This window comes from Carassius carassius, chromosome 19, assembly GCF_963082965.1.
Source record: "Carassius carassius chromosome 19, fCarCar2.1, whole genome shotgun sequence".
NCBI classification, from domain to species: domain Eukaryota; kingdom Metazoa; phylum Chordata; class Actinopteri; order Cypriniformes; family Cyprinidae; genus Carassius; species Carassius carassius.
The window spans coordinates 4,910,797-4,936,020 of NC_081773.1; the positions used below are offsets into that span (position 1 = coordinate 4,910,797).

The window sequence follows — 25,224 nt, forward strand, 5'->3', positions numbered from 1 at the left end:
AGGTGAAGTACGCCGCTCCCGTCGCTGCGCAGCGCTGAGTCGTGACAGTGCAGGCAAAACACAGGCACTAATTATCTCCCAGAATAACTCCAAAAGCCCGGAGAGACCCCCGAACCACCCACTTATATCGTCACATGTTCCCAGAACGGTGAAGAATGAATCATTTATGGCAAGAAATCGTCCTCATTAGCCTCTCCGTCCTTTCATCTCTGAGAGAAAGACATTGAATATCCGCAAATAGATTTTTTTTAAATCATATTTAGACTGCTTTCATATAGCTATTTTATACATAAATACACTGAAAACCAAAAATTTGAATATTTAAAATAAATAAATAAATAATTCATCTTAGAATGAATTACAAGTTTTAGGATTTTTAAATAGAAAGGCAAGTGTAAAATGAACATGAAGTCTTTTAAATTCTGCACTTTAATGCACCAATCAACAATCAGATTTTAATATTTTATTTTATTTTGAGTGGAGCACAAATTGAAATTTGGATTATTCTCAAATCATGCAGAATAATCAGGTTTTACACAAACTCAAAGAGTTTATTGCATGCTGTTATTGAAAAAATATTAAATAATAATAATTATATAAAAAAAGATTATTAAATTCCTAAGTTGATAGTCGCTTTCCAGAGCCTTCACTTTAAACCTGAGCAACATTTAAGAAACACCTGAAGACAAACCTTTGTTTTTGTGCACTAAAAGTAAACTAAAACCATAAAACAACCAAAAAAAATAAAATAAAAAAACTATCTACTTGTTTTCCTCTATGTGTTTATATATCTATTATATATATAGTATCTGCACTGCGATATACTGATGTTCCTCAGGGGTAAGATGTTTAAAATAAAATCTATTTAATCTACTAAAAAATCTACTAAATAATTTAAAGCAAATGATAAAATAATTTGCAATCAATAATATGGTATTCAAATAGAAAAGAAAACACAAAAGAAGCATTATCATCAGTGCTGGATCCCATTGTAAATGCTTATGTATATCTGTGAACATACCTGGCGTATACTGTACACAGACACACATATGAATTAGTGTACAAACATCCCAGATACTCAGGATGTTATATAGAGGTCAGGTGATGAAGTGGGCATGTGTTCTTTAAGGTCAGTGTACCTTTTGGTAAGTCAAGTCGATGTATGTGCTACTATTTTTACTTGTTGATGCAGAGCATATGGTTGTTGGCCCAGGACCCCAGTCACACTGCAGTGACCTCCTGCGACACACACACGCATGCACAGCATGACCATAAACCCAAAATCCGTTAAGGTACAATCACACTCCTTTTTCACAGTCCTCCAGACCTTCGTTGAGAACAGCTCCTCCCAGTATTAACACAACACACCCTTCAGACATGCCTATAACAAAAGACCAGCTAGCTGGCTCTGTGCTGGATTTACTGTACGGCCCAACCCAGATTACCATACTGTACGCAAACATGAATACTACTGTGACAGTGACTAATGACAGTGGGCTGTCAAGCAAACTCATAATGTTCTCACCAGTACTGAGTCTGATCTTAAGCTTAGCAAATTGACCACGTGTTACTCATTTCAAACCTAAATACTAATACTATCTGCACTTAGTCATGCTATTCCTGTCAGTACATAACAGAATAGATAAGGTAGAGAAGAACAGAACAGCTCAGAGGAGAGTTATGTTGTTCTGCCTCATCTTCATATAATCAAAAAGTCGGGATGGATAAGTTTGTTATTTTACAATGAAAGTGATATACTGATGTACTGATGTTATTGAGGAAAGAAGAGAGATAAGCAGAGAAACTATTGTATATCAAATGCAGGCTAAAGTTTTGTGAATCAAACGTAGATTGACCAAAAGCTCCCTCTAGTGCTGATAATCTCTTTTTTTCTTGCAAGTGGAAGTAAAGCAGGAGAATGTGTCTGGTGTTGTTTATAAACTCATAACTTAAGTAGCCTAGTTAGTTGTTAAACTACAGTAAAGCTAAGCTACCCTATAGCAGGAATTAACTTAAAATGCAATTAAATTTATGCATTTAGCAGACGCTTTATTTTCTTTGTATTTGAAAATTATCAATCCAAGGTTTCCAGAAAATTATTAAGCAGTGCAATAGTGTTCCACATCGATAATAAGTAATAATAATACATGATAAATTAATAATAATAAAAATAATAAATTAATAATGGTAACAATAAATAATAAATACTTGTTAAGCACCAGATCATCATATTAGAAGGATTTCTGAAGGGTCATGTGACACTGAAGACTGGAGTAATACTGAAAATTCAGATTTGACATCACAGGAATAAATATAATTTTATGATATTTCTAATGCATCTCATTTTTTTATATAAATATTATGATTATTAAAAGTTTTAAATCCTTATATAATTAACATTCAAATAGTATGTAGTATAAACATACAATTTAATAAATTCTACCTCAGCTAATGTTATAATTAATTTCTTTTTGTTTTTAGATATAATAATCAACACTCAAAAAAAAAAAAAAAAAAAAAGAAATGTAAACGAGGTGTGGACATACTGAATGACTTGCTTGAAGTAAATGTAATTCTAACTCTCATTTTATTTAATACCTCCCTATGTTGATTATGGCCCCCAAGCCACCAGGGGGCCCCCTTGCTCTCAGTCAAATCATGTAACGTGTCTGTTATAATAATAATAAATAAATAAATAAATATATATATATATATATATAATATAAAATATATATATATATATTTAAAAAGTATGCTTAAAGCGGCATATACAAAACCATACAACAAACAATGTGTCTTTAGTAATATAGAGACTTCTGCTGGATGTGCTCGATACTAAAAAAGAGTTGTGAGCATATTGAGCTGTAAAAGAGACACAGACACAGAAGTATAGGACACTTGGCTTCAGGTGCATGCTTAAATGGATAAATACACACACAAAAATATGTTGAAATATCACATTCATGAGTTTTCACTTAAAAAAAATTCAATTTTGTCATAAGTGAACATAAACAAAAATATTGGATGTGGATCAGTATGAATCTGTGCATTCAGTCTTAAAGTAACAGCAGCATACTAAACCTAAATGTTTATTATTTAAATGTCTTTGTCATGTAAAGTTACTCAGAAAGGAAGGAATACAAGAGAATCATTCATTGCTCTTCACTAAGTAAGTTAACTAACTTTAAAAAGAGTGAAGACTGTTATTTTTACATTTGATTAATTAACTGATAAGGGCCCCCTTACAAAATTTAGCTTAGGGACTGGAACTGAGAAATCTGTTTTATTGTAGTCTTTTCAGGGTTGAAAGACTGACTGAGTGGTTACATGAGACAAGATATGTTCATTCATGTTTATTTAATATTATAACTAAAAAGGAAGGGATGATTGTGTTCACTCGCTCTCTGCGCTGCTGTTTAAACTGAGGCACTTTCTGTCACACCACACCAAAGAGTGTCAAAACTACATGAACTGTTTGAATTTCCTGAATAAATTATACAGTATTTGAAGAAAGAGACATGACATTCAGCCAAGTATGGTGACCCATACTCAGAATTCGTGCTCTGCTTTTAACCCATCCAAAGTGCACACACACAGAGCAGTGATAACACACACACACACACTGTGAACACACACCCGGAGCAGTGGGCAGCCATTTATGCTGCGGCGCCCGGGGAGCAGTTGGGGGTTCAGTGCCTTGCTCAAGGGTTCCTCAGTCATGGTATTGCAGGTGGAGAACTGTACATGCACTCCCCCCACCCACAATTCCTGCCGGCCCAAGGCTCGAACTCACAACCTTTTGATTGGGAGTCCGACTTCTCTAACCATTAGGCCACAAATTAGACAAAGTCTCTTATTGAATGTTTATACAAAACTAGAAGTTCACGTTCATTGGAATTAACTTGAAACTTCTAGTTTTACACATACTGGGGGACTTGGGGGGCGCTGCACTGTGGCAACCAGTAGAAGCAGTAGCGTAGAAGTAGTAACGTTCTTTGTTCGTTGTTTGTTGTTTGTTTGTTTGGTTTCTTTTTTTTCCCTCCATTGTCTACACTGAACTATCATGATGATATATCGCACGTTGGTGAACCATCTGATCGTTTGCCTACTCTTTGGATATCTTGTGAGAGGACAGCATGGGCGCCTTCACTATAGCCGTGACTTTCTTATGGAGTGCCGTGTTTTTGACTAAGGCACGTTGGATCAAATCCGCGACTGGCCGGCAGAAATTTTAAGGACTGAGTTTTCCACCGCGGGCACAGAAAAGACTACTAGCCAGAAGGTGAGGAAACGGGGAAAGAAGGGGGGACTGCGTCAGAGACTGCGTAAACGGGGATTGAATCTTATTCCACTTGCTTCAATAATTTTAGCCAACTGCCAGTCTCTCAGGAATAAACTGGACGAATTACAATCAAATGTTCGGTTTCTTTCGGATTATAGGAATGCATGTGTTATTTCCTTGACTGAGACTTGGCTTAAAGAACATGATTTAGACTCTGATCTGGAAATTGAGGGCTTTGGTGTTCCAGTGCGGTTGGATAGGGATGCCACTGTGACTGGAAAATCTTTGGGTGGAGGTGTATGCATCTATGTTAACCAGCGTTGGTGCAAGTCTGTGATTCTGAGAGAATCTGTGTGCAGTCCTGACATTGAACTGTTGTCGATATCATTTCGCCCCTTTTACTTGCCTCGAGAGTTCCCACAAATATTCATTTCTGTTGTATATATTCACCCAAAGGCTAATGTGGAAAATGCATCTGACATTTTATGTAAAGTGGTGCACCGGCTGCAAAGCATCTCCCCTGATGCACCAAACATTGTGATGGGAGATTTTAATCATTGTAAAATGAAGACATCACTTAACCACTTTGATCAATATGTGGACTGTCCAACCAGATATGGAAAATGTTTGGATCTGTGTTATGGGTCTATTAAAGGGGCATATAAGTCGTCTTTGAGAGCCCCCTTGGGCCAGTCTGATCATAATGTTGTTTATCTGGCCCCTGTTTATAAACCCACCTTGAAAAGGGAAAAAACAGAGAAGATATTAGTTCCTGTGTGGTCTGAAGACTCAATTGAAGAGTTGAGGGGATGCTTTGAATGTACCGATTGGGAACTGTTTAAATCCGAGTGTACTGATGTAGACGATCTTACTGAAACTGTGACTAATTATATTGTATTTTGTGAAGATTTGGTAATTCAAAAGAAACCTTGTATAGTTTTCCGAATAATAAGCCTTGGATCACTAAACATGTCAAAAACTCGATTAATCGAAGGAATATTTATTTTAAACAAGGTGATAGTATTCAGTACAAAGAGGCTAACAAACTAGTTAGAAATTAGGTGAAATTAGCAAAATTACGGTATAAGGAAAAGATAGAAACTAAATGGGAAGTCTCATGTAGCCTGGGATGGAGTAAAATCTATAATTGGAATTAAACAGAAGAATAAATGTATTACTTTAGGAGGGAAATCTGATCATGAATTAGCTGATGATTTTAACTCTTTTTAAACACGTTTTGATAATCATGATTTTTCAAAAGATTTATCTGATTATTGTGGGAATTCAGTGACTCAGAATACTGTTAAATTTCAAATTAATAAGGCTGATGTACGTAGTTGTTTTGGTCAGGTTAAGGTTGGGAAAAGTCCAGGCCCTGATTATGTTGGTGGTAGGCTGTTGAGGAATTGTGCAGAGCAGCTTTCAGGGATTTATTCATTTATTTTTAATGAATCATTAAAACTTTCTAAAGTCCCTCATCTATGGAAAGATGCAATTGTGGTGCCAATTGCGAAAAAAAGAAATTCTCCTTCTCTTAAAGATTATAGGCCTGTTGCATTAACCTCTTTGGTTATGAAATCTTTTGAAAAAATAATAAGGAAGGAGATTTTAGCCTCAACACAGTCAGCACTTGACCCTATGCAGTTTGCATATAGATCTGGTAGAGGAGTTGATGACGCCACTTGTACCCTACTGAATATGATTTTAAGACATTTGGAAGGAAAAAAGAATCATGTACGTTTGCTATTTATTGACTTTTCTTCTGCTTTTAATTGTGTTCAGCCTTTTATCTTGGCAAAGAAATTGAGAGATAATTTTCATTTAGATTTAAACATTGTGCGTTGGTTGGTGGATTTTTTAACCAATAGATCCCAAAGAGTACGTGTCAATGGAGTGTTGTTGAATGTATTATTGTCTTCCACAGGTACCCCACAGGGTTGCGTTTTGTCCCCTCTTTTGTTTTTTAATGGGAGACACCGTGATTGTGTCTCTTCTTAATGAGTTTGAATCAGATTCTGGTCCAGTGACAGATCATTTTATCCAATGGTGTGATGCTTCATTTTTAAATATTAATGCTTCGAAAACAAAAGAGATGTTCATTGATTTCCGTAAGAAGAGCTCTGTACCTGTGTTGCCCTCTGTCATCAAGGGACATCAGGTAGAAGTGGTTACCCAGTACAAATATTTATGATATAAATTACAAATCTTTGTATTTATGATGATATGATGATAAATTACAATTTGAGGCAAACACTGATATTATTAGAGGAAAAGCTCTTCAGCGTATGTATTTTCTAAGGAAACTTCGATCCTTCAACATGGATGTTTCTTTCATGAAAATGTTTTATACTTATTTTATTGAAGCGGTTTTAAGTTTTTCTATTGTTTGTTGGTATGGTAATCTTAATGTTAAGAATAGGAGGAAGTTGTCAAGCATATGTCACAAAAACAAGAGCACACACACACACACACACACACATACATACATATATATATATATATCCTGAAGAAGTTTGACTTTGTTTCTTATCAAAAGTATTGATTGATTGATTGATTAAACTTTATTGTCCTCAAGGGCAATTCTTTGTGTAGACAGCAGTATACACATACATATAACAACACAACACACAAATTACAATAACTCATTTAAAAACCTAAGTGCAGTAAGATAGTGGGGATCGAATTAAGGACTATCACACAAATTTATGAGCATAGGACGACTAGGAAGGGCCAGTTAGTCCTTTCCGATGTCACTCATCCACTGTGTGTTGATCTTCAATTACTTCCTTCAGGACGGAGATTTAAACTCCCCTTGTGTAAATCAAATAGATATAGAAATTCATTTATACCTGCTGCAATTAGGTTTTTAAATGAGTTATTGTAATTTGTGTGTTGTGTTGTTATATGTATGTGTATACTGCTGTCTACACAAAGAATTGCCCTTGAGGACAATAAAGTTTAATCAATCAATCAATCAATACTTTTGATAAGAAACAAAGTCAAACTTCTTCAGGATATATATATATATATATATGTGTGTGTGTGTGTGTGTGTGTGTGTGTGTGTGTGCTCTTGTTTTTTTGACATATCAGGACACAACTCTGTATAATGACATGGGTATGACACAGGTATTACATTGTATATTCATGAGATCGTTTTACTCATTTTGAAAGCGTGTGGAAATATGTTACCAGTACGTTCCATTTACTCTTCACAAGAGCATAACCAAGGTTATCTTGAGACTGCAGAGTTTCTCACGTGGAGCTCAGATGAGAAATTCAGTTATTCCCAGTGAGGTAGGCAGACGCTAACACACATACCATCACAATCACACATCTAAAGCAAATGTCACAATTATGTTTCCCTTCACCACGTGTGAAACCTCAGGGCAACTCATGCTGTGGTTTAATTTGAAATGTTACCTTCTTATTTGAACGGTGTGAGTCACAAAAAAAGACTTAAGTTCACAATTTTCATAAAGTGAGACCCAAATCTTTTCATGAATATATAATGTTCCTTTTAAATACCTTTGCTAACTTAAACTTAAATTTGTTCAGCTGTATGTTTCTTGATGCTTTTGAAGAGTAAGTGTGTAGTAAGTAAGGTGTCATGTGACTAATGGACTGAGCGACTGTGTGTGAGAAAAATAAGTATTGTTGTGTGTTCTTTTTTATCTGGAGCACATCTTGCGACCACAATTTAGTAACATCAGTTAAAACAGGAAAAGTGCAAGTTCAAGTCAGTTGTGCTTGCATGTACAAAGGTGGTCTTGCAGAGACAAAAAGTCACGTAGAACTGCATATACTCGACGGAAATGACCTAGATTCAGTGGAATCATTGGTATTTACAAAGGAATCGTTGAACTTAAGTTTAAGTTCTAGACATTTTTTTATTATTATTATAATCTAGGAGTTAAAAACTTCATACAAACTCAAACATACAATACCAAACCAACATTTTAATATAAGGCTTTCTTTTGATCCGGCTTAAAGATGACTTTACAATTATTATAAATTGTAAAACATAATACACACACTGCCATTCAAGATAATGCAATAATAGATTTTATATTAATGTTTTTTAAACAAGTATCTTATGCTCATCAAAAATACAGTAAAGACAATAATATTGTGTCACATGATCCTTCAGAAATCACTCTGATATACTGATTTGCTCTCCATTTTCATCAATTAGTATTGGGGATCAGTTATTAACAATGGCTCTTATTATTATCAATGTGGTGCTGCTTAATATTTTTTTGTGATACATTTATTATTTTAGCGTTGCTGAACCGAGACTCAAAATTATATTATTTTATTTATTATTTTTATTTTTTTAATTATAAATTTAATTATAAATTCTATATACAAACAATGTTCCATTCAGTCTTGGTCTTGGTCTCAATGTTTCTGGAAGGCCAGGTTATGGGGGTCCCACACAAGAGGGACCTTGGGTGCTGGGTAACGGTGGAAGAGGACGCTGGCTTTTAGAAGACCTCTGAGATGTGGTTTGCATGTACTGCTCATCAGGCGGATCTGTGTGATCTGGCATTAGAGATGTAAGCCGGTACTCTTCTTCCTCTGCCCAACAGACAGATACAGGAGAATGAGAAATCACTGGTTTTAAATGAGGGAGAATTGGTGAATATTTTAAGAATATTTTAATTTAAATTTCAGAATAATTAGAACGTTTTTTTTTTTTGCTCCTGTATTTACTTGTCGTTGTAAAACATAACCACGCTGATATTATTACCTCCATCACACCTAATAGATGTTCTCATCTGTTTAAAGTCAGAATACAAAGACAATATGTTTCTGAATGTAGTTCACTGTAAGCGTACCTTTTGCCTTCCTCTTGTTTCGTCTGTACCATCGGCAGACACAGATGAGGCAGATGATGAAGAGTATGAGGAAACTTCCTCCTCCTATCAGGATCACCAGCATCAACCACAGTTCCAAGCCTAGAAATGTCTCTAAGGAAGGATAAAAAAACAAACAAACAAACAAATAGAGTGAATTATCAACAATATCATGACCAGCATTTATAATTTTATGAAAGATGAGTAAATTCTTGACATTGTATCCAACATTCTGGGATTCAAAAACATGATTTTGCTTTTTTCATGAAGGGCAATATAACATAAATGGATAATAAACATTAGTCAGCAGATCTTTGTTATTTTACATGTCACTAAAGGTTAATAAAAGGAGCTCCATGGTCAGGAACATGAGCAATTACCTTTTATATTTTTATTTTCACTCTGGTTGTTCATTTCTCTTGTTTTGTCTTCATTGGCAGTTGTTGTGTGTAAATCTTTAAATGGGTTATAAAACATATTTTAAGAGTCCACATTTTTCATAGACACCAATGTTGTTATGCATGAGAATATATATATCAAGTGATTTTGATACTGGACCTGTTACAACGCAACCTGGCTTAACTACTTCTGCTGACTTCTTGCTTATCTGGTTGCTGACTGTGCATGAGAAATTATCTCCAGATTTGAGCTCAGATGAAGTGACATGTAAAAAGAGACGAGTCGCACTAGTCTTAATGCCATTTTTCATCCAGGACACAACCACCTCAGCATTGTTCACTGCACTACAATTCAGATTTACTCCTTTTTCGACACACTCAAAGAGGACTGTAGGTTCAGGCACTGGCTCTGAAACGCACACAACAACAACAAGTCTTATTGCAGAAACACACTTGATCTTGTATGATTTTCTGGGGCAAACAGAGAGGAGAGAAATGAGATTTGACCAGAATGCATGTTTGAATAGTAACAGGACACAAGCTGTACAGTACATACCCAGAACACAGAGCTGTTGCACGGTTTCCGTTATTAACTTTCCATCTGTATCATAGATGATGCCCTTGTACTCTCCAGATTGATCTTTCTGTATGTTCTCCAGTATCAGAGATCCATCTTCACTAACGTTGAGCTGGTTGAGCTTAATTTGGGAGCCTTTTCTTAAATAAACTTTCTGTTTATCATGTGTCCATTTCAGTTCATTGTCCTTTTGTAATATTGCATCATCAAATGAAATCACAACTTTGTCACCCACAGCTTTGTAGATACATGAAGAGACAAATTTACCTAAAATAAAGTGGTATAAAAATTGTAAGCAAAAGTATCAGTAATAGAGAGAAAATGTTGCTGTGTGTTTCGTATGTATCATTCACACAGTCACCTTGACCTTCATACTGCTGCCATTATTTGATTTAACACATTCATGGGAAAAAAAGACAATCAATCTTACATATTGATACATATGACAGAGTAAATAAATGATTCACACAGAACCGTATGAAATGCAATGCAGCAAAGATTGCAAGCAAAAAAAAAAAAATCCATAAAAAGAAAACCGTTTCTGTTACACATCTTTGATGACTGACAAAGTAGAATTTCACCAAAAACCATGCAAAATATTTCTTATGTGGTTTACTGATAATTGACTTGACAAGAAAATCTGATCAGACAAGTGACATAGGAAATATAAAGATAATAATAGGCCTATAATATAATTGAACAACAACCTACCAGCGGAGAACATGAAGATTAAATTGATGAGGAGAGTTATGATCCGGTTTGGCAGCATTTTCAGGCAGATTTCTGAGTGAGTTGTTCTGTTTTAAGATGTCAAGCTCACAGTGGCACAGTTTCCTGTTCGTTGCGTCTCTGAGTGTGTGGGGGTGAGTGGCAGTAATTCAGTACTGTTCAAAGTTTTGGGTAGATTACATTTATAATAATTATTTTTTATAACAATTAATTAGATTATTATAAAGATTGGCATATTTTTAATATTAGTTAAAAACTTAAAATTGTTTTTAAGATTTAATTTGATGCGTTTTTGCTTTTAATTTGATAGGACAGTGTAGAGAGTCAGGATGCAAAGTGGGAGAGAGAAGAGGACGAGTCGAGAAAGATCCTTGACATATTCACACAATAGCGCTGTATGTCTGTTTTAATGTGTAAAGCTTTATGTGTTTTAATTGACATATTTATTATGTATCTTCTTTGTTACTCCTAAATCTCGATATGAATAGTTTAGAAACATTAACATATGCTGATGATTAATTAAAGAAGTCAGATGGCTAGCAAGGAGTGACCACATGTTTAGAGTGTCCTCTCGCCTCGGTCCCGAGATATTGGGACTGACTCCAGCCCTAGAAGATGGACTGGATTGACCAAAGATAGCCATATTTCACATATTAACACAAATCAGGACCAGTCGATATATTTATTTAGCAACAGATAACAATCATTGCACAATCTTTTTAAACAAAAAGAAAAGTATGCTCACTCTGCATTTTCTGACAAGGTTAATAGCCTCAAATTAATTTTATCTCACACAATTAGGTTTCCAGTACTAGTTCAGTGGAAGATGAAGTGCTATTACTTTCTCAGTGCAATGCTGCTATCTGGAGGAGATGTGAAGAGAGGCAAAAGCAAAGAAATCATGCAATGCTTATGTTTAGTATAAGCCACTCTATATGTTGCTACAGCAGATCAAATGTACAGGTCAGTGTGAAGCATAGAAAACTCCCGCAGGGTTAATGTTAACGCAGGGCAAACAAGTGCATGGCCAGTAGGAGCGCCAGATGAAAATCCATTGAAAAAAATCCTTTTTAAAAACTGTTAAAATGCAGAAAGATGTCTGTTAAAGTTAGGGTTAGTTTAACCTATTTATAATTAGCCAAAAGAGGTTACTGGCTTTTGTTGGTCATCTGGCTGATTTAAGTAATGTGGCATTAAAGAGACAAGCTGATGCTGTTCTTCCCCTGAACAAAAGAGAGAAACAGTGGAATGTAATTGGTTGTTGTTAATGAACAATTCAACAATATTCAGACTCTATAAGTTGCAGTTGTGCTTCCTCTATTTTAATGTGTCATTGAGAAACACATCCACATGATTATCTCAGTCACACACAAAAATGGATGTTCTAATCTTTTCCAAGAGTGTATGAAAAATCAGTATTTGACAAATGTATTTGGAAATAGTTTACTATACGTTTTGTTTTCCTCTTGCTTGATCTGCAGCAGCGGGAGACACAGACGAGGCAGATGATGAAGAGGATGAGGAGGAAACCTGTCAGGATCACCAGCATCCACCATAAATCCAAGCCAAAGAGATATTTGTTCTCAGAGTTATCTAAGAAAGGATAAAAATAAAGTGAATTATCAACAATATCATGACCGGCATTCATAATTTAATGAAATGCCAAATTATGCAAAAACGAAAGATGAATTAATTTCAGTCTATAACGTAAAAGATGATTTAGATTTAGCCACTCGTTATCACAACATAAACACCTAAAACACCTGACCATCTTTTCATCTAAGTTGAAAGTATGTTATTGTGTGAGGAATGAGACTAATATGTAATTTCAGAGACATGAAACACAGTGATGCAGATGTGACTACAGTCAGTTATAAGGGTTAGCATCATTATTCAAAAATATTTCACAGATCAGAAAAAAAATACTGTGTAAAACAGTATGTGATCACTATAATATTTTAACAATAATGATGTAATTTTCTGTAATATGTGTATCTGATTTCATTTGACAAATGTTTGAGGTTAATAAAGGGAACTTGATGATGGATTTTTTCTCGGTGGCTGTTTTGTGGTGAAACATGGTCATAAGGAACTTTGTGAGGGAAATAGACAAAAACCATTTGTATTTTCATTTCCGCTGTTGATCTTCACTACGTGTCTATTGGCATTTGTTGCAAGTAGACCTATAAAACCTGGACCTTTAAAAATGAGTTTCATCGAAACCAGTATTGTCATGCAATATGTGTGTCAAGTGATTTTGATATACTGGACCTGTTTCAGAGCACTCTGGCTCAACTTTTTTTGCTGACTTCTTGCTTATCTGGTTTCTGACTGTGCATGAGAAATGATATCCAGGTTTGAGCTCAGACGAACTGATGTGTAAAACAGCATGTGTCATGTTAGCCTTCTTGCCATTTTTCATCCAGGACACAACCACCTCATCATTGTTCACTGCACTACAATTCAGATTTACTCCGTTTTCCACACATTCAACCAAAACTATTGGTTCAGCCACTGGCTCTGAAACACACACAACAACAGCAAGTCTTATTGCAGAAACATACTTGATCTTACAAAACAAATAAAGAGGAGAGAAATGATATTTGTTTGAATAGTAACAGGACACAAGCTGTACAGTACATACCCAGAACACAGAGCTGTTGCACGGTTTCCGTTATTAAATTTCCTTCTACATCATAGATGTTGCCCTTGTACTCTCCAGATTGATCTTTCTGTATGTTCTCCAGTATCAAAGATCCATCTTCACTAACGTTGAGCTGGTTGAGCTTAATTTGGGAGCCTTTTCTTAAATAAACTTTCTGTTTATCATGTGTCCATTTCAGTTCATTGTCCTTTTGTAATATTGCATCATCAAATGAAATCACAACTTTATCACCTGCAGCTTTGTAGATACATGAAGAGACAAATTTACCTAAAAAAAAAAAAGTGGTATAAAAAGTTCAGCAAAAAGTGGACCCAAAGTATAAAAATGTTCCCATGTGTTGCATTTCAAGCTCACAGTACCCTTGACCTGTAAATATTGCTGACATGAGATTTAACACTTTTGTGAAAAAAACAAAACTTTAAAATGTTCAAACTGTTTTACATATCAATCTGACATGAGAAACATATAACTAAATTATTCATATAGAATATGAAATTATATTAAATGTGAAAGAATTTTACTTGCAAGAAAATACAATTATTTTACAACAATCTACTATCTGTATCTAAAATGCAGAAAATACGTTTCTGTTTCTGTTTTACAACATTTAAGAATGATAAATTAAACTTAAATTTGATCTAAAGGCAAAAACCATGCACAAGAATTTTAATGTAGGCTATACTTATAACTCACTAAGAGGAAAATGTGCCTGTAATCAGACAAGTGGGATTGCAGAAGACATTTAGGCTATAACACTTAACAACAACTTACCAGGGGGGAACATGAGGATTAAACTGAAGAGAATTGATGTCAAGTTTAGCAGCATTTTCACTCAGGTCTCTGAGCTGCTCTGTTTTAAGATGACAAGCTCGAAGCTGTGTAAGTTCCTGTATGTGCATCTCTGTGAGTGTGTGGGGGTGAGAAAACATGATTTCACCAAGTAAAACATGTTCCTGAATTAACATCCGTGTTGATGCTGGAACAACATTTCATCCAACCAATACAGTAAAATCTGAAATATTTGAGAGGTTTACAGTTAATGTCAAATTTAGGCTTACAACAAGGGTAAGGGGCTTCTACACAATTTTTATTCACTTATCATTTCCCTCTGGTTTTATGCATATGTTTAAGTTAACGTATTCAGAGGTGCTTATAGAATTAGATCATATATATATATATATATATATATATATATATACATATATATGTGTGTGTGTGTGTGTGTGTGTGTGTGTGTGTGTGTGTCTGTGTGTGTGTGTGTGTGTGTGTGTGTGTGTGTGTGTGTGTGTGTGTCTGTGTGTGTGTCTGTGTGTGCGTGTGTGTGTGTGTGTGTATACAAACACTGCCGGTCAAAAGTTTGGGATCAGTAAGATTTTTTATATTTTTTTAAAAGACGTTTATTCTGCTCATCAAGGCTATTTGATCAAAAATACAGAAATACATTTTATTTTGTGACATATTATTGTATTAGTTTTCTATTTTAATATACTTAAAATATAATTTATACATGTGATCAAAGTTTGATTTCAGTATCATTACTCAAGATCATGTCACATGATCCACCAGAAATCATTCTGATATGCTGATTTATAATCAGAGCTGGAGACTGTTGTGTTGCTTCATATTTTCTTTGGAACCTGTAATATTTTCTTTAGGATTTTCTGATTAATTAAACTTTAAAAAGAACAGCATTTATTAATAATAATAATAATAATAATGTAACAATATAAGCTGCTATTCAAAAGCTGATACATTTTTTCTTTTTAAATTAATACTTTTATTCAGGAGGGATGTGTTAACTTTTCGATTTTGAATAAACGCTGTTCTTTTTAACTTTGTATTCATCAAAGAATCAAAGAAAAAAGTATCACAGGTTCCAAAAAACAATATGAAGCAGCACAACAGTTTCAACGCTGATGATAAATCAGCATATTAGAATGATTTCTGAAGGAGCGTCTGACAGTAATGATGCTGAAAATTCAGCGCTGCTTCACAGAAATAAATGATATTTTAAAGTATATTAAATTAGGAAACCAATATTAGAATATTGATATTCACAATATTACTGTTTTTCTTGTATTTTTTATCGAATAAATACAGCCTTGATGAGCAGATGAGACTCCCTTAAAAATATGAATATATATATATATATATATTCATGAATATACATACATACATATATCATATACATATATGAATATACATACATATATCAAAATCAAATAAATTTAGCTTGCACAATTAGGTTTCCAAAACCAGTGCAGCTGAACATGAGATGCTGTCATTCTTTCGATGCAATGCTGCCATCTGGAGGAAATGTGAAGATAGAGGCAAAAAGGCAAAATGCAAATATATTATGCAATCCAATCCCAAGGTTGAATGTACAGTATATAACTCCAGATAGGGTGCAATATAATTCAAGTACACATGTCGCTTAACAGATCAAATGAACAGGGCTCATGTATTCATGACCAGCTGAATGCCCCAAAAGAAAGTCCACGAATAAATAAATAAATAAAACATGTATTGCTTTTTTTTGTTTATTTATTTAAACATTTCAATATATTTTATAATAGCCTACTTTATATTTCAAAATGAAGATATCCTTTTCAAATCACGGCCAACAAACAGCAGGTTCTCAATCTGACAAATGTGTTATTTAATTTACTAATAAAGCATTTGTGTTTGTGTGTTTGTATGTGTGTGTGTGTGTGTGTGTGTGTGTGTGTGTCCTTTCCTAGTCGCTTTTAGTGTGAATATTGCCATGGAAGAAGTATGAAAACAAAGCAGGAACAGGAGCCTGTTTGGTTACTGATCGATGCACTCATAAAGGTGCGTTCACCTTCTGGCTCCGCCCATTTCAAAGGTCGCTCGAGACCTTTCGACGGGGATTTTTACTTTCTTTTCTCACTGCCTCAGAACACTGTGGCAACCTTTAAATGTTTAATTGGCCTGTTTTTATCTTCCTGTTTAGCCTCGACTGTCGAGATTAATGTAGCAAATGTGTTTTACCTTCCAAATCGCCATTAAGTAGCTCTTCCCACACAGAAGAAACACTATCGAGTGAAGATGGCAGATGTTATGTTTTTGGTTTATTTTACATGTTTCTGTTTGTATCAAGGTAAGTCCGGAATCTTTTAAACATGTAGTAACTCGTAGCATGTAGTAACTTTTTAAACGAAGTAACTTATAATACAAGGAAATACTATTTTAGACCCGCCAGGTGCAAGTGTCTGGTTTGTCGAAACGATGACAGGCATTCAGGGAAATATTTCTTTACTGAGTCGTAGGCCAAGTTAAAGAATTCTGGAGATGGTTTCGAATCATTTTAGACAGTAGAATAACATTAAGGCATAGTTGAAGCATAGTTTAACAAGATTAAAAGATAAACGAGTAGTATCCTGTAAACTCTGCTCTCTTTAAATCAGGGTCTTACACTGAACTTTATACTGAAAAATGTACTATGTATTTTTTTTGTGCATATACTGTAAAGTACAATAATGTACTTTAATGCACAATTGGATTATTTACAACAGGATTAACTTGTGTGTGTGTTCCTTGTTATTGTTCAATTTAATTTGACCAATTACAAACAATGTATTACAATATCTTTACTGTTATGCAGTAGAGATTGCTTTATCACATTAATGACAATCATTGTCACTCAGAATACATTACTGTGTCCAAGTGTATTTCGCTATAGATTATTAAACATGCTTAATAATCTTTCATCATAATATAAAGTTTTGTATTTATCTTTAGTGATAGATGGCCCGGATATGTTTTTCTGAGTTGTTTCACTAATGGGATTTTTTCATCTTCTTTAGATTTAGTTTTCTGTGATGACTATGGCGAAAGTGGAAACAAGATCACACTAAATCCAGTCATCCGTGGAAAACCTGAAGAAATACTGTGGACACATAATGGAAACAAGGTTCTGGAGTATGACGGGAGGCAGATGGCCACATATGGCTCATTTAAAGACCGTGTAGATCTTGATTTTGAAACAGGACAGCTCACAATAAGAAAACTTAACAACCAAGACAGTGGCACATATCAGTCTGAAATTGTGATCAGTAAGAAGGTTCATACCTCCAGTCATACTTTGGCAGTTTTGGGTAAGCTATCTATATATCTCAGATGATTATGTGCAGATTTGTGCCTTGTAGTCTCCTACAGTGGATTATTGTGAATTGACAGTATACATGTATATCAGGTTTAACTGTTTGACTTCCTGTAACAATCATTTTCAGTTCAAATTGGAGAAGACATGAACAGCATGCACTTAGACCTACTTTACAGTGGCATTCATAAAGTTTAGGTGTTGTATCTAATTGTCAATGTAATAATAAAACCTTTGTAATCGTCGGGAAGGAGGAGGCGGGAACCGGCGGACAATCAAATGAAACTTTAATAATAAAATAAACACAAAACAGCGCATCAGCCCCTCACGGACGACTGATGCGCACAAAATAAAACCAAAACATAAAATAAAGCCCAGGCCCGGTCCTCTCTCATCCTTCACTTTCGTCGCTCCAGTTTTCTATCCTTCCATCTCTGTGGGACTCAAGACCGGTGGTGGGTCGCAGGTGTCGCTGATTCCCCAATCACTCCACCGGCCTCGCTCGTGTTCCCACGTCCCTCGGGCCCGCCCCACTCGTCGCATACCCCCATCGCCCCTCGCAGGCCGGGGGGTACCCGCTCACAGGGACCTGTGGGAACCTGGGGCTAGGACAGACGAGGCGAGAGAAAAGGAGATGGAAGGAGGAGCGACAGAGAGGGGAGAGAGGAAAAAAATAAATAAATAAAAATCCGGTTCCCAGACGCACTGCTGCTCGGCCCTCCACCAACTGGTTGATCTCCTCCGCGGTGCCTGGCGGTGGCACTGGGCGGCCCTCGGCGGACGGCACAACACTCCTTCGCCGCCCAGTGGACGGCGACGGCTCCTCCGGTTTTGGGCAGCCGGCAGCAGTCCCCCGTTCCCTGCTCCTCCCCATTCAGGCGGACGGCAGCAGGCTCCGGCTCTCTGGCGAACGGCGCCGACTCCTCCGCTCCCTCACGGACGGCAGCCGTCTCTCCACATCGTGGGCGGCCGGTAGCGAGCTCGCCCGTCCCCGGCAACTCACTCCAGCCCACCGCCTCGAGCGTCCATGGCAGCATCCTCCTCGCCTGCCCGATGGCACCGCGGATTCACCACAGCGGCGAGGGATCTTCAGCAGCGCGTCCCTCCTTCTCCCGGGTTTCGGCACCAGTGTAGTATGTTCGTGGGTGGAAAGGAAGAGGAAAAAGGGGTCGGCTGGACTGCTGACGTATTTATTAACTTAAAATAACTGAAACTTCACAAACACCAAATGGTGACTTTTACTTTGACACGTTTGCACAACACTTTCGGTTTACGCCTTCCGGTTTTCGTTTCCAGTTCGGGTCAGCAGTCTGTCTCTCTCTCCTGATCGGTCCTCAAGTCCAGCAGGGCCTGGTGTTGTTCGCGGTGCAGGACCGCGAGGGAGGCGATGATGTCCGCAAGCGGCGTGGAGGACGGGCTTTGCATGGCGGCGGCGGCGGCGGCGGTCCTTCTTCCTTCCCGGGTTTCGGCACCACTGTAATAATAAAACCTTTGTAATCGTCGGGAAGAAGGAGGCGGGAACCGGCGGACAATCAAATGAAATTTTAATAATAAAATAAACACAAAACAGCGCATCAGCCCCTCACGGACGACTGATGCGAACAAAATAAAACCAAAACATAAAATAAAGCCCAGGCCTGGTCCTCTCTCGTCCTTCACTGTCGTCGCTCCAGTTTTATATCCTTCCATCTCCTCTGTGGGACTCGAGACCAGTGGTGGGTCGCAGGTGTCGCTGATTTCCCAATCACTCCACCGGCCTCGCTCGTGTTCCCAAATCCCTTGGCCCCGTAAATTTTAATTGTTGAATGATAATCTCAGAATGACAAAATATCAGCTGGTTATCACTAAATATCTGCCTGCTTCTGTGTCTTAGATGCTCTGCCAGAGCCTCTGGTAACCTGTGAAGTGAACAAGACTTCAAATGCGAAAAAACTGTCCTGTTCAGTGGAATCCCAGACTGAGCCGAGCTATGAATGGAGTGGATCTAATGTAAAACAGCCAGGGCCAATACTTGTTGTTAATGAACAGGAGGAAAACCTTAACTCAGTCTTTACCTGCACTGTCAAGAATAAAGCTGGAAGCAGGACCACAGACTTTAATCTGCAAGACTGCACCACAGGTGAGCTAGTAAATCATTCAACACAATACCTTGAGAGTTTGATGATAGATGCTGTAAACTGTTTCTTGAATGGTTTTGTTTGCAGGCAGAGCAAACCCTGCTGTGGTTGTTCCAGTTTTAATAGTTACAGTGCTTCTCATTCTGCTTGCTGTGCTGGCATTTTACTTCTACAGATGTAAAAGACAACAGTGTAAGTGCCATGAAAAAATATTCAACATATCACCATCAAAACGCATCTTTAGTTGACTCCCATGTCTCACAAAGATTATAGTGCATAGATTAACATAATTTTCTTTTTGTCATGTACAGTCATGGCCAAAAGTTTTGAGAATTACATAAATATTGGAAATTGGAAAAGTTGCTGCTTAAGTTTTTATAATAGCAATTTGCATATACTCCAGAATGTTATGAAGAGTGATCAGATGAATTGCATAGTCCTTCTTTGCCATGAAAATTAACTTAATCCCAAAAAACATTTCCACTGCATTTCATTGCTGTCATTAAAGGACCTGCTGAGATCATTTCAGTAATCGTCTTGTTAACTCAGGTGAGAAAGTTGACGAGCACAAGGCTGGAGATCATTATCTCAGGCTGATTGGGTTAGAATGGCAGACTTGACATGTTAAAAGGAGGGTGATGCTTGAAATCATTGTTCTTCCATTGTTAACCATGGTGACCTGCAAAGAAACGCGTGCATCCATCATTGCGTTCCATAAAAATGGCTTCACAGGCAAGGATATTGTGGCTACTAAGGTTGCACCTAAATCAACAATTTATAGGATCATCAAGAACTTCAAGGAAAGAGGTTCCATTCTTATAAAGAAGGCTTCAGGGCGTCCAAGAATGTCCAGCAAGTGCCAGGATCGTCTCCTAAAGAGGATTCAGCTGCGGGATCGGAGTGCCACCAGTGCAGAGCTTGCTCAGGAACGGCAGCAGGCAGGTGTGAGCGCATCTGCACGCACAGTGAGGCCAAGACTTTTGGAAGATGGCCTGGTGTCAAGAAGGGCAGCAAAGAAGCCACTTCTCTCCAAAAAACATCAGGGATAGATTGTTCTTCTGCAGAAATTATAGTGAATGGACTGCTGAGGACTGGGGCAAAGTCATATTCTCCGATGAAGCCCCTTTCCGATTGTTTGGGGCATCTGGAAAAAGGCTTGTCCGGAGAAGAAAAGGTGAGCGCTACCATCAGTCCTGTGTCATGCCTACAGTAAAGCATCCTGACACCATTCATGTGTGGGGTTGCTTCTCATCCAAGGGAGTGGACTCACTCACAATTCTGCCCAATAACACAGCCATGAATAAAGAATGGTACTAAAACACCCTCCAACAGCAACTTCTTCCAACAATCCAACAACAGTTTGGTGAAGAACAATGCATTTTCCAGCATGATGGAGCACCGTGCCATAAGGCAAAAGTGATAACTAAGTGGCTCGGGGACCAGAATGTTGAAATTTTGGGTCCATGGCCTGGAAACTCCCCAGATCTTAATCCCATTGAGAACTAACAAAAACTCACTAATTCTGACAAACTCCAAGAAGTGATTATGAAAGAATGGGTTGCCATCAGTCAGGATTTGGCCCAGAAGTTGATTGAGAGCATGTCCAGTCGAATTGCAGAGGTCCTGAAAAAAAAGAGCCAACCCTGCAAATACTGACTCTTTGAATAAATGTCATGTAATTGTCGATAAAAGCCTTTGAAACGTATGAAGTGCTTGTAATTATATTTCAGCACATCACAGAAACAACTGAAACAAAGATCTAAAAGCAGTTTAGCAGCAAACTTTTTGAAAACTAATATTTATGTAATTCTCAAAACTTTTGGCCACAACTGTACATGCACGAGAAGTAAGGAAGCCCTCCACTAGATACAGTGGAACTTGAAAAAGGTAGGATAAGAATTTTTGAAAACTTAGATAAGGGAATTAATAGAGCATGAGCATTTATATAATGAATTTTTTTTTTGTATTTTTTTGCTCTTATTGAGAATGAATGACTTTCAAGGTTGACACTTGAATCTGTTGTTAATGTCTCTGAGTGGTTTGTTTTAGCTTCATCTCAAGCCACACTCCCTTGCTGTAACAGACTTACTGCTCCAAATAAAAAATGGGATCAGGAAAGTGAATTGGAGAATGGATATGAATCTCATGAAGGACAAAAACTTTTGAAGCAAAATCCGCAATCTGCTACAACAGGAAAAAATAAAGACGACACAGGAAATACAAATGGAGAACTTGACGAATATAAGGAAAACAGCGGAAATGCAGATGAAGCAGAAGAAAGCGCTAACAGCGAAGCTGAAAAAACAAACACAGAAATAGAGAGCCAGAAATTCTTAGAAACCCAAGAAGAAAAGGAGAAAAGTCAGATACTAAAAAATAAGAGGGAAGATGAAGAAAAGAAACATGAGGATCCGTCTCGGAATCTAGGAGGGCAGGAAAATACAAATGCAGATAAAAATAAGAACGACGATGAAGAGAAGGAACATGAGGATCCGTCTCGGAATCTAGGAGGGCAGGAAAATACAAATGCAGATAAAAATAAGAACGACGAAAAAGAGAAGGAACATGAGGATCCGTCTCAGAATCTAGGAGGGCAGGAAAATAAAAATGCAGATAAAAATAAGAACGACGATAAAGAGAAGGAACATGAGGATCCGTCTCAGAATCTAGGAGGGCAGGAAAATAAAAATGCAGATAAAAATAAGAACGACGATAAAGAGAAGGAACATGAGGATCCGTCTCAGAATCTAGGAGGGCAGGAAAATAAAAATGCAGATAAAAATAAGAACGACGATGAAGAGAAGGAACATGAGGATCCTTCTCAGAATCTAGGAGGGCAGGAAAATAAAAATGCAGATAAAAATAAGAACGACGATGAAGAGAAGGAACATGAAGATCCGTCTCAGAATCTAGGAGGGCAGGAAAATAAAAATGCAGATAAAAATAAGAACGACGATGAAGAGAAGGAACATGAGGATCCTTCTCAGAATCTAGGAGGGCAGGAAAATAAAAATGCAGATAAAAATAAGAACGACGATAAAGAGAAGGAACATGAGGATCCGTCTCAGAATCTAGGAGGGCAGGAAAATAAAAATGCAGATAAAAATAAGAACGACGATAAAGAGAAGGAACATGAAGATCCGTCTCAGAATCTAGGAGGGCAGGAAAATAAAAATGCAGATAAAAATAAGAACGACGATGAAGAGAAGGAACATGAGGATCCTTCTCAGAATCTAGGAGAGCAGGAAAATAAAAATGCAGATGAAAATGAGGAAGACCGGGAACCTAAAGTGAACAAAGAGAAGGAAGAGGAAAACAAAGAAATAGACAACACGAACAAAGGTACAGATTATAAACTTTTCTAGAAAAACAAAACTTTGCTTGCTTTGTATTTCAATCAACTAATAGACCTAAATATTGTACACTGACAATCTCAAGTTAAATTTGCTACCAGACATCAGTTTTGATGTAAGTGATGTTTAATGATGTCATGGGTGTCCAGCCTGATGTCATTCATCAAGAAGAGCCATATTTGATTGAGATTGTAGCATTTTGAAGAATTGAAAAGTGAAAAACTATTTAAATTTCAGTCTTGTTTATCACACCAAGCAATCATGAGACTGAATTAAACACATGAAATGTATAGACAACTACAGACAACTTATCATACTTTCATTGTGATTTTATGGTGCTTTTTTGTCCTTTTTGGAGCTTGGTAACAGAAACACACACTGTGTCATTTTTATTTTTATTTTCAAACATAGAGATTGTGAGTCCACAGTCTGCTGTGACAGGAAGAATTAAAGTGGACACAGGAAATGTAGAGGAACAACTACACAAAAATGAGAAGAGCAGCCAAAAGGAAAATAGTGACCAGTCAACTGAGCAGCAGAACAAGGGCCTATCTATTAATGAGGATGACCAGAGGCCAGAAGGGGAAAGGGAGGAGGAAGAGAAAACTGAAAAGAAAAACCACGAGGTGACTGGCATACTACACACAGGTAAAAATACAGATTATGTTTATAAAGAGAAACAAAACCTCTTAGAGAAATCACTACAGTAGTAAATATCTGATCTGATGTTTTGCTCACCATTTTTTAGCTGAACATTTTAATCCACCTTTGCATAGCGAAGCTCCCAATGATCCATTTTCTTTCTATTCAGAAGTTTATATTGATTTAGTCATTAGTATTTTGACTTGTTGGATGAGATTTTTCATCTTGTTTATTTTTTGTTATAGATTCACCATCTAACCTGGACACCAGAATCCCATCTTCAAACCTGAAAGTGGAATTTGAAAATAATCAAGCTGCATCCTTACCTCAAGAGGAAGATGATGATGGTGAACAGACAGATAAGAGCAGCGAGTCAGAACAAGGCAGGAAGGAAAAAAAGGATGTTCCAGAAATTAAAGAGACAAAAAAATAACTTTCTAGACAACACAAACAATTACCTATATGTGGCCAGAGGACAAGAAAGCAGAAACAGAGACCAACAGCTTCCCAAAACATGCAATGAAGGAAGATCATAGTTCAGAAATTAGAGAACAGTTTTTAAACAAATAGTTTTGTACAAATTATGATGATAAAGTTTATAGTAAGGAAAGCAAAATGGGCTCAGTTTTATCAGCTGTGAAAGAGGAAGAGAAAATCTGTCAACTAGAGCCATGTGAAGGAAGTAAAGTTAGTTAAGACACTCGAGGGTGGAAAAGATGAAGTATGAGCTTGAACAAGGTGTGGAGAAGTAATATTCAAATACTTAAGCATAAAAAATAGGGCTGTCAGTTTATTAATGTAGAACAAATAACTTAGTAAAATTAATTTTATATAACTGATTGTACTACATGAAGAAAAAAAATTGTTTATGTAAATATGTGTAAGTAGAATACCATTACCCCCTTGTATATTTCCATGAAATTTCTTTAAAGCTGTCTGTCTGCATCTGTATACAAACCAACTATCAGAAATAGTAGATTGAGCACTAAACACATCCTTTGTGAATGGCCACTATAAGTCTACTTCAGACTGATGGACAAACTCTATTGGACAGTGTATTGGTGTGGACTGTTGTCCAGTAAAATAATTTAGCAGACATAAACATTATATTGACAGTCTTTTCATGTCTGCTCAGTGTATCACTCATCTGCACAACAATGTGATACGGAGGCAGCAGACTATAGGCAGCTCACTAGGTTTAGGAACAAAGTCACCAAAAAGAATGCAAGGAAAAGATCCTGAAGAAGTTATGAAGACACATATTGTGAAAATTATAAAACTGTTGTATATACCTGTGGATTTTATATAATCATGTTCATTTTGAATAGGTGAATATTAGTCATGATTTAACTCTTCTTTTTTTATGATTTTTTTTTTTTTGCCAAAATCATATCTGTGGTGTGATAAAAGTACTGTAATTTAGAGCATGTTGTCCTCAAAAAGCATATAGCGGGGAACCCAGAATCAACAATTGTGTGTG

The 25,224-nt window shown here is 36.7% G+C and overlaps 3 protein-coding genes across 4 annotated transcripts; 1 reads left to right on the forward strand and 2 right to left on the reverse strand.

Annotated features, from left to right (window-relative positions):
- Positions 1-8,731: 8,731 nt before the first annotated feature.
- On the reverse strand, positions 8,732-10,954 carry LOC132094652 (hepatic and glial cell adhesion molecule-like). Of its 2 annotated transcripts, XM_059499320.1 has the most exons (6): positions 10,827-10,954; positions 10,095-10,382; positions 9,699-9,947; positions 9,509-9,595; positions 9,123-9,254; positions 8,732-8,862 (listed from the first exon to the last, which is right to left on the reverse strand). In XM_059499320.1, coding segments are annotated over exons 1-5 (684 nt in total). In that variant the 5' UTR covers positions 10,885-10,954; the 3' UTR covers positions 8,732-8,862; positions 9,123-9,252. The 2 variants fall into 2 exon arrangements, with proteins under 2 accessions (XP_059355303.1, XP_059355302.1); XM_059499319.1 differs by lacking the exons at positions 8,732-8,862; positions 9,123-9,254 and having other exon boundaries at positions 9,273-9,595.
- An 839-nt stretch (positions 10,955-11,793) lies between these two features.
- On the reverse strand, positions 11,794-14,555 carry LOC132094653 (hepatic and glial cell adhesion molecule-like). The gene is made up of 5 exons (XM_059499321.1): positions 14,281-14,555; positions 13,489-13,776; positions 13,116-13,364; positions 12,297-12,437; positions 11,794-12,067 (listed from the first exon to the last, which is right to left on the reverse strand). Exons 1-5 carry the CDS (start codon positions 14,333-14,335, stop codon positions 11,979-11,981), a joined length of 822 nt encoding a protein of 273 aa, XP_059355304.1. The 5' UTR covers positions 14,336-14,555; the 3' UTR covers positions 11,794-11,978.
- Positions 14,556-16,310: 1,755 nt separating this feature from the next.
- On the forward strand, positions 16,311-24,862 carry cd58 (CD58 molecule). Its single transcript, XM_059500773.1, has 7 exons — positions 16,311-16,630; positions 17,337-17,627; positions 19,506-19,751; positions 19,837-19,941; positions 21,799-23,091; positions 23,514-23,750; positions 23,990-24,862. The coding sequence occupies exons 1-7, from the start codon at positions 16,579-16,581 to the stop codon at positions 24,175-24,177; spliced, it is 2,412 nt and encodes an 803-aa protein (XP_059356756.1). The 5' UTR covers positions 16,311-16,578; the 3' UTR covers positions 24,178-24,862.
- The last annotated feature ends 362 nt before the right edge of the window (positions 24,863-25,224 follow it).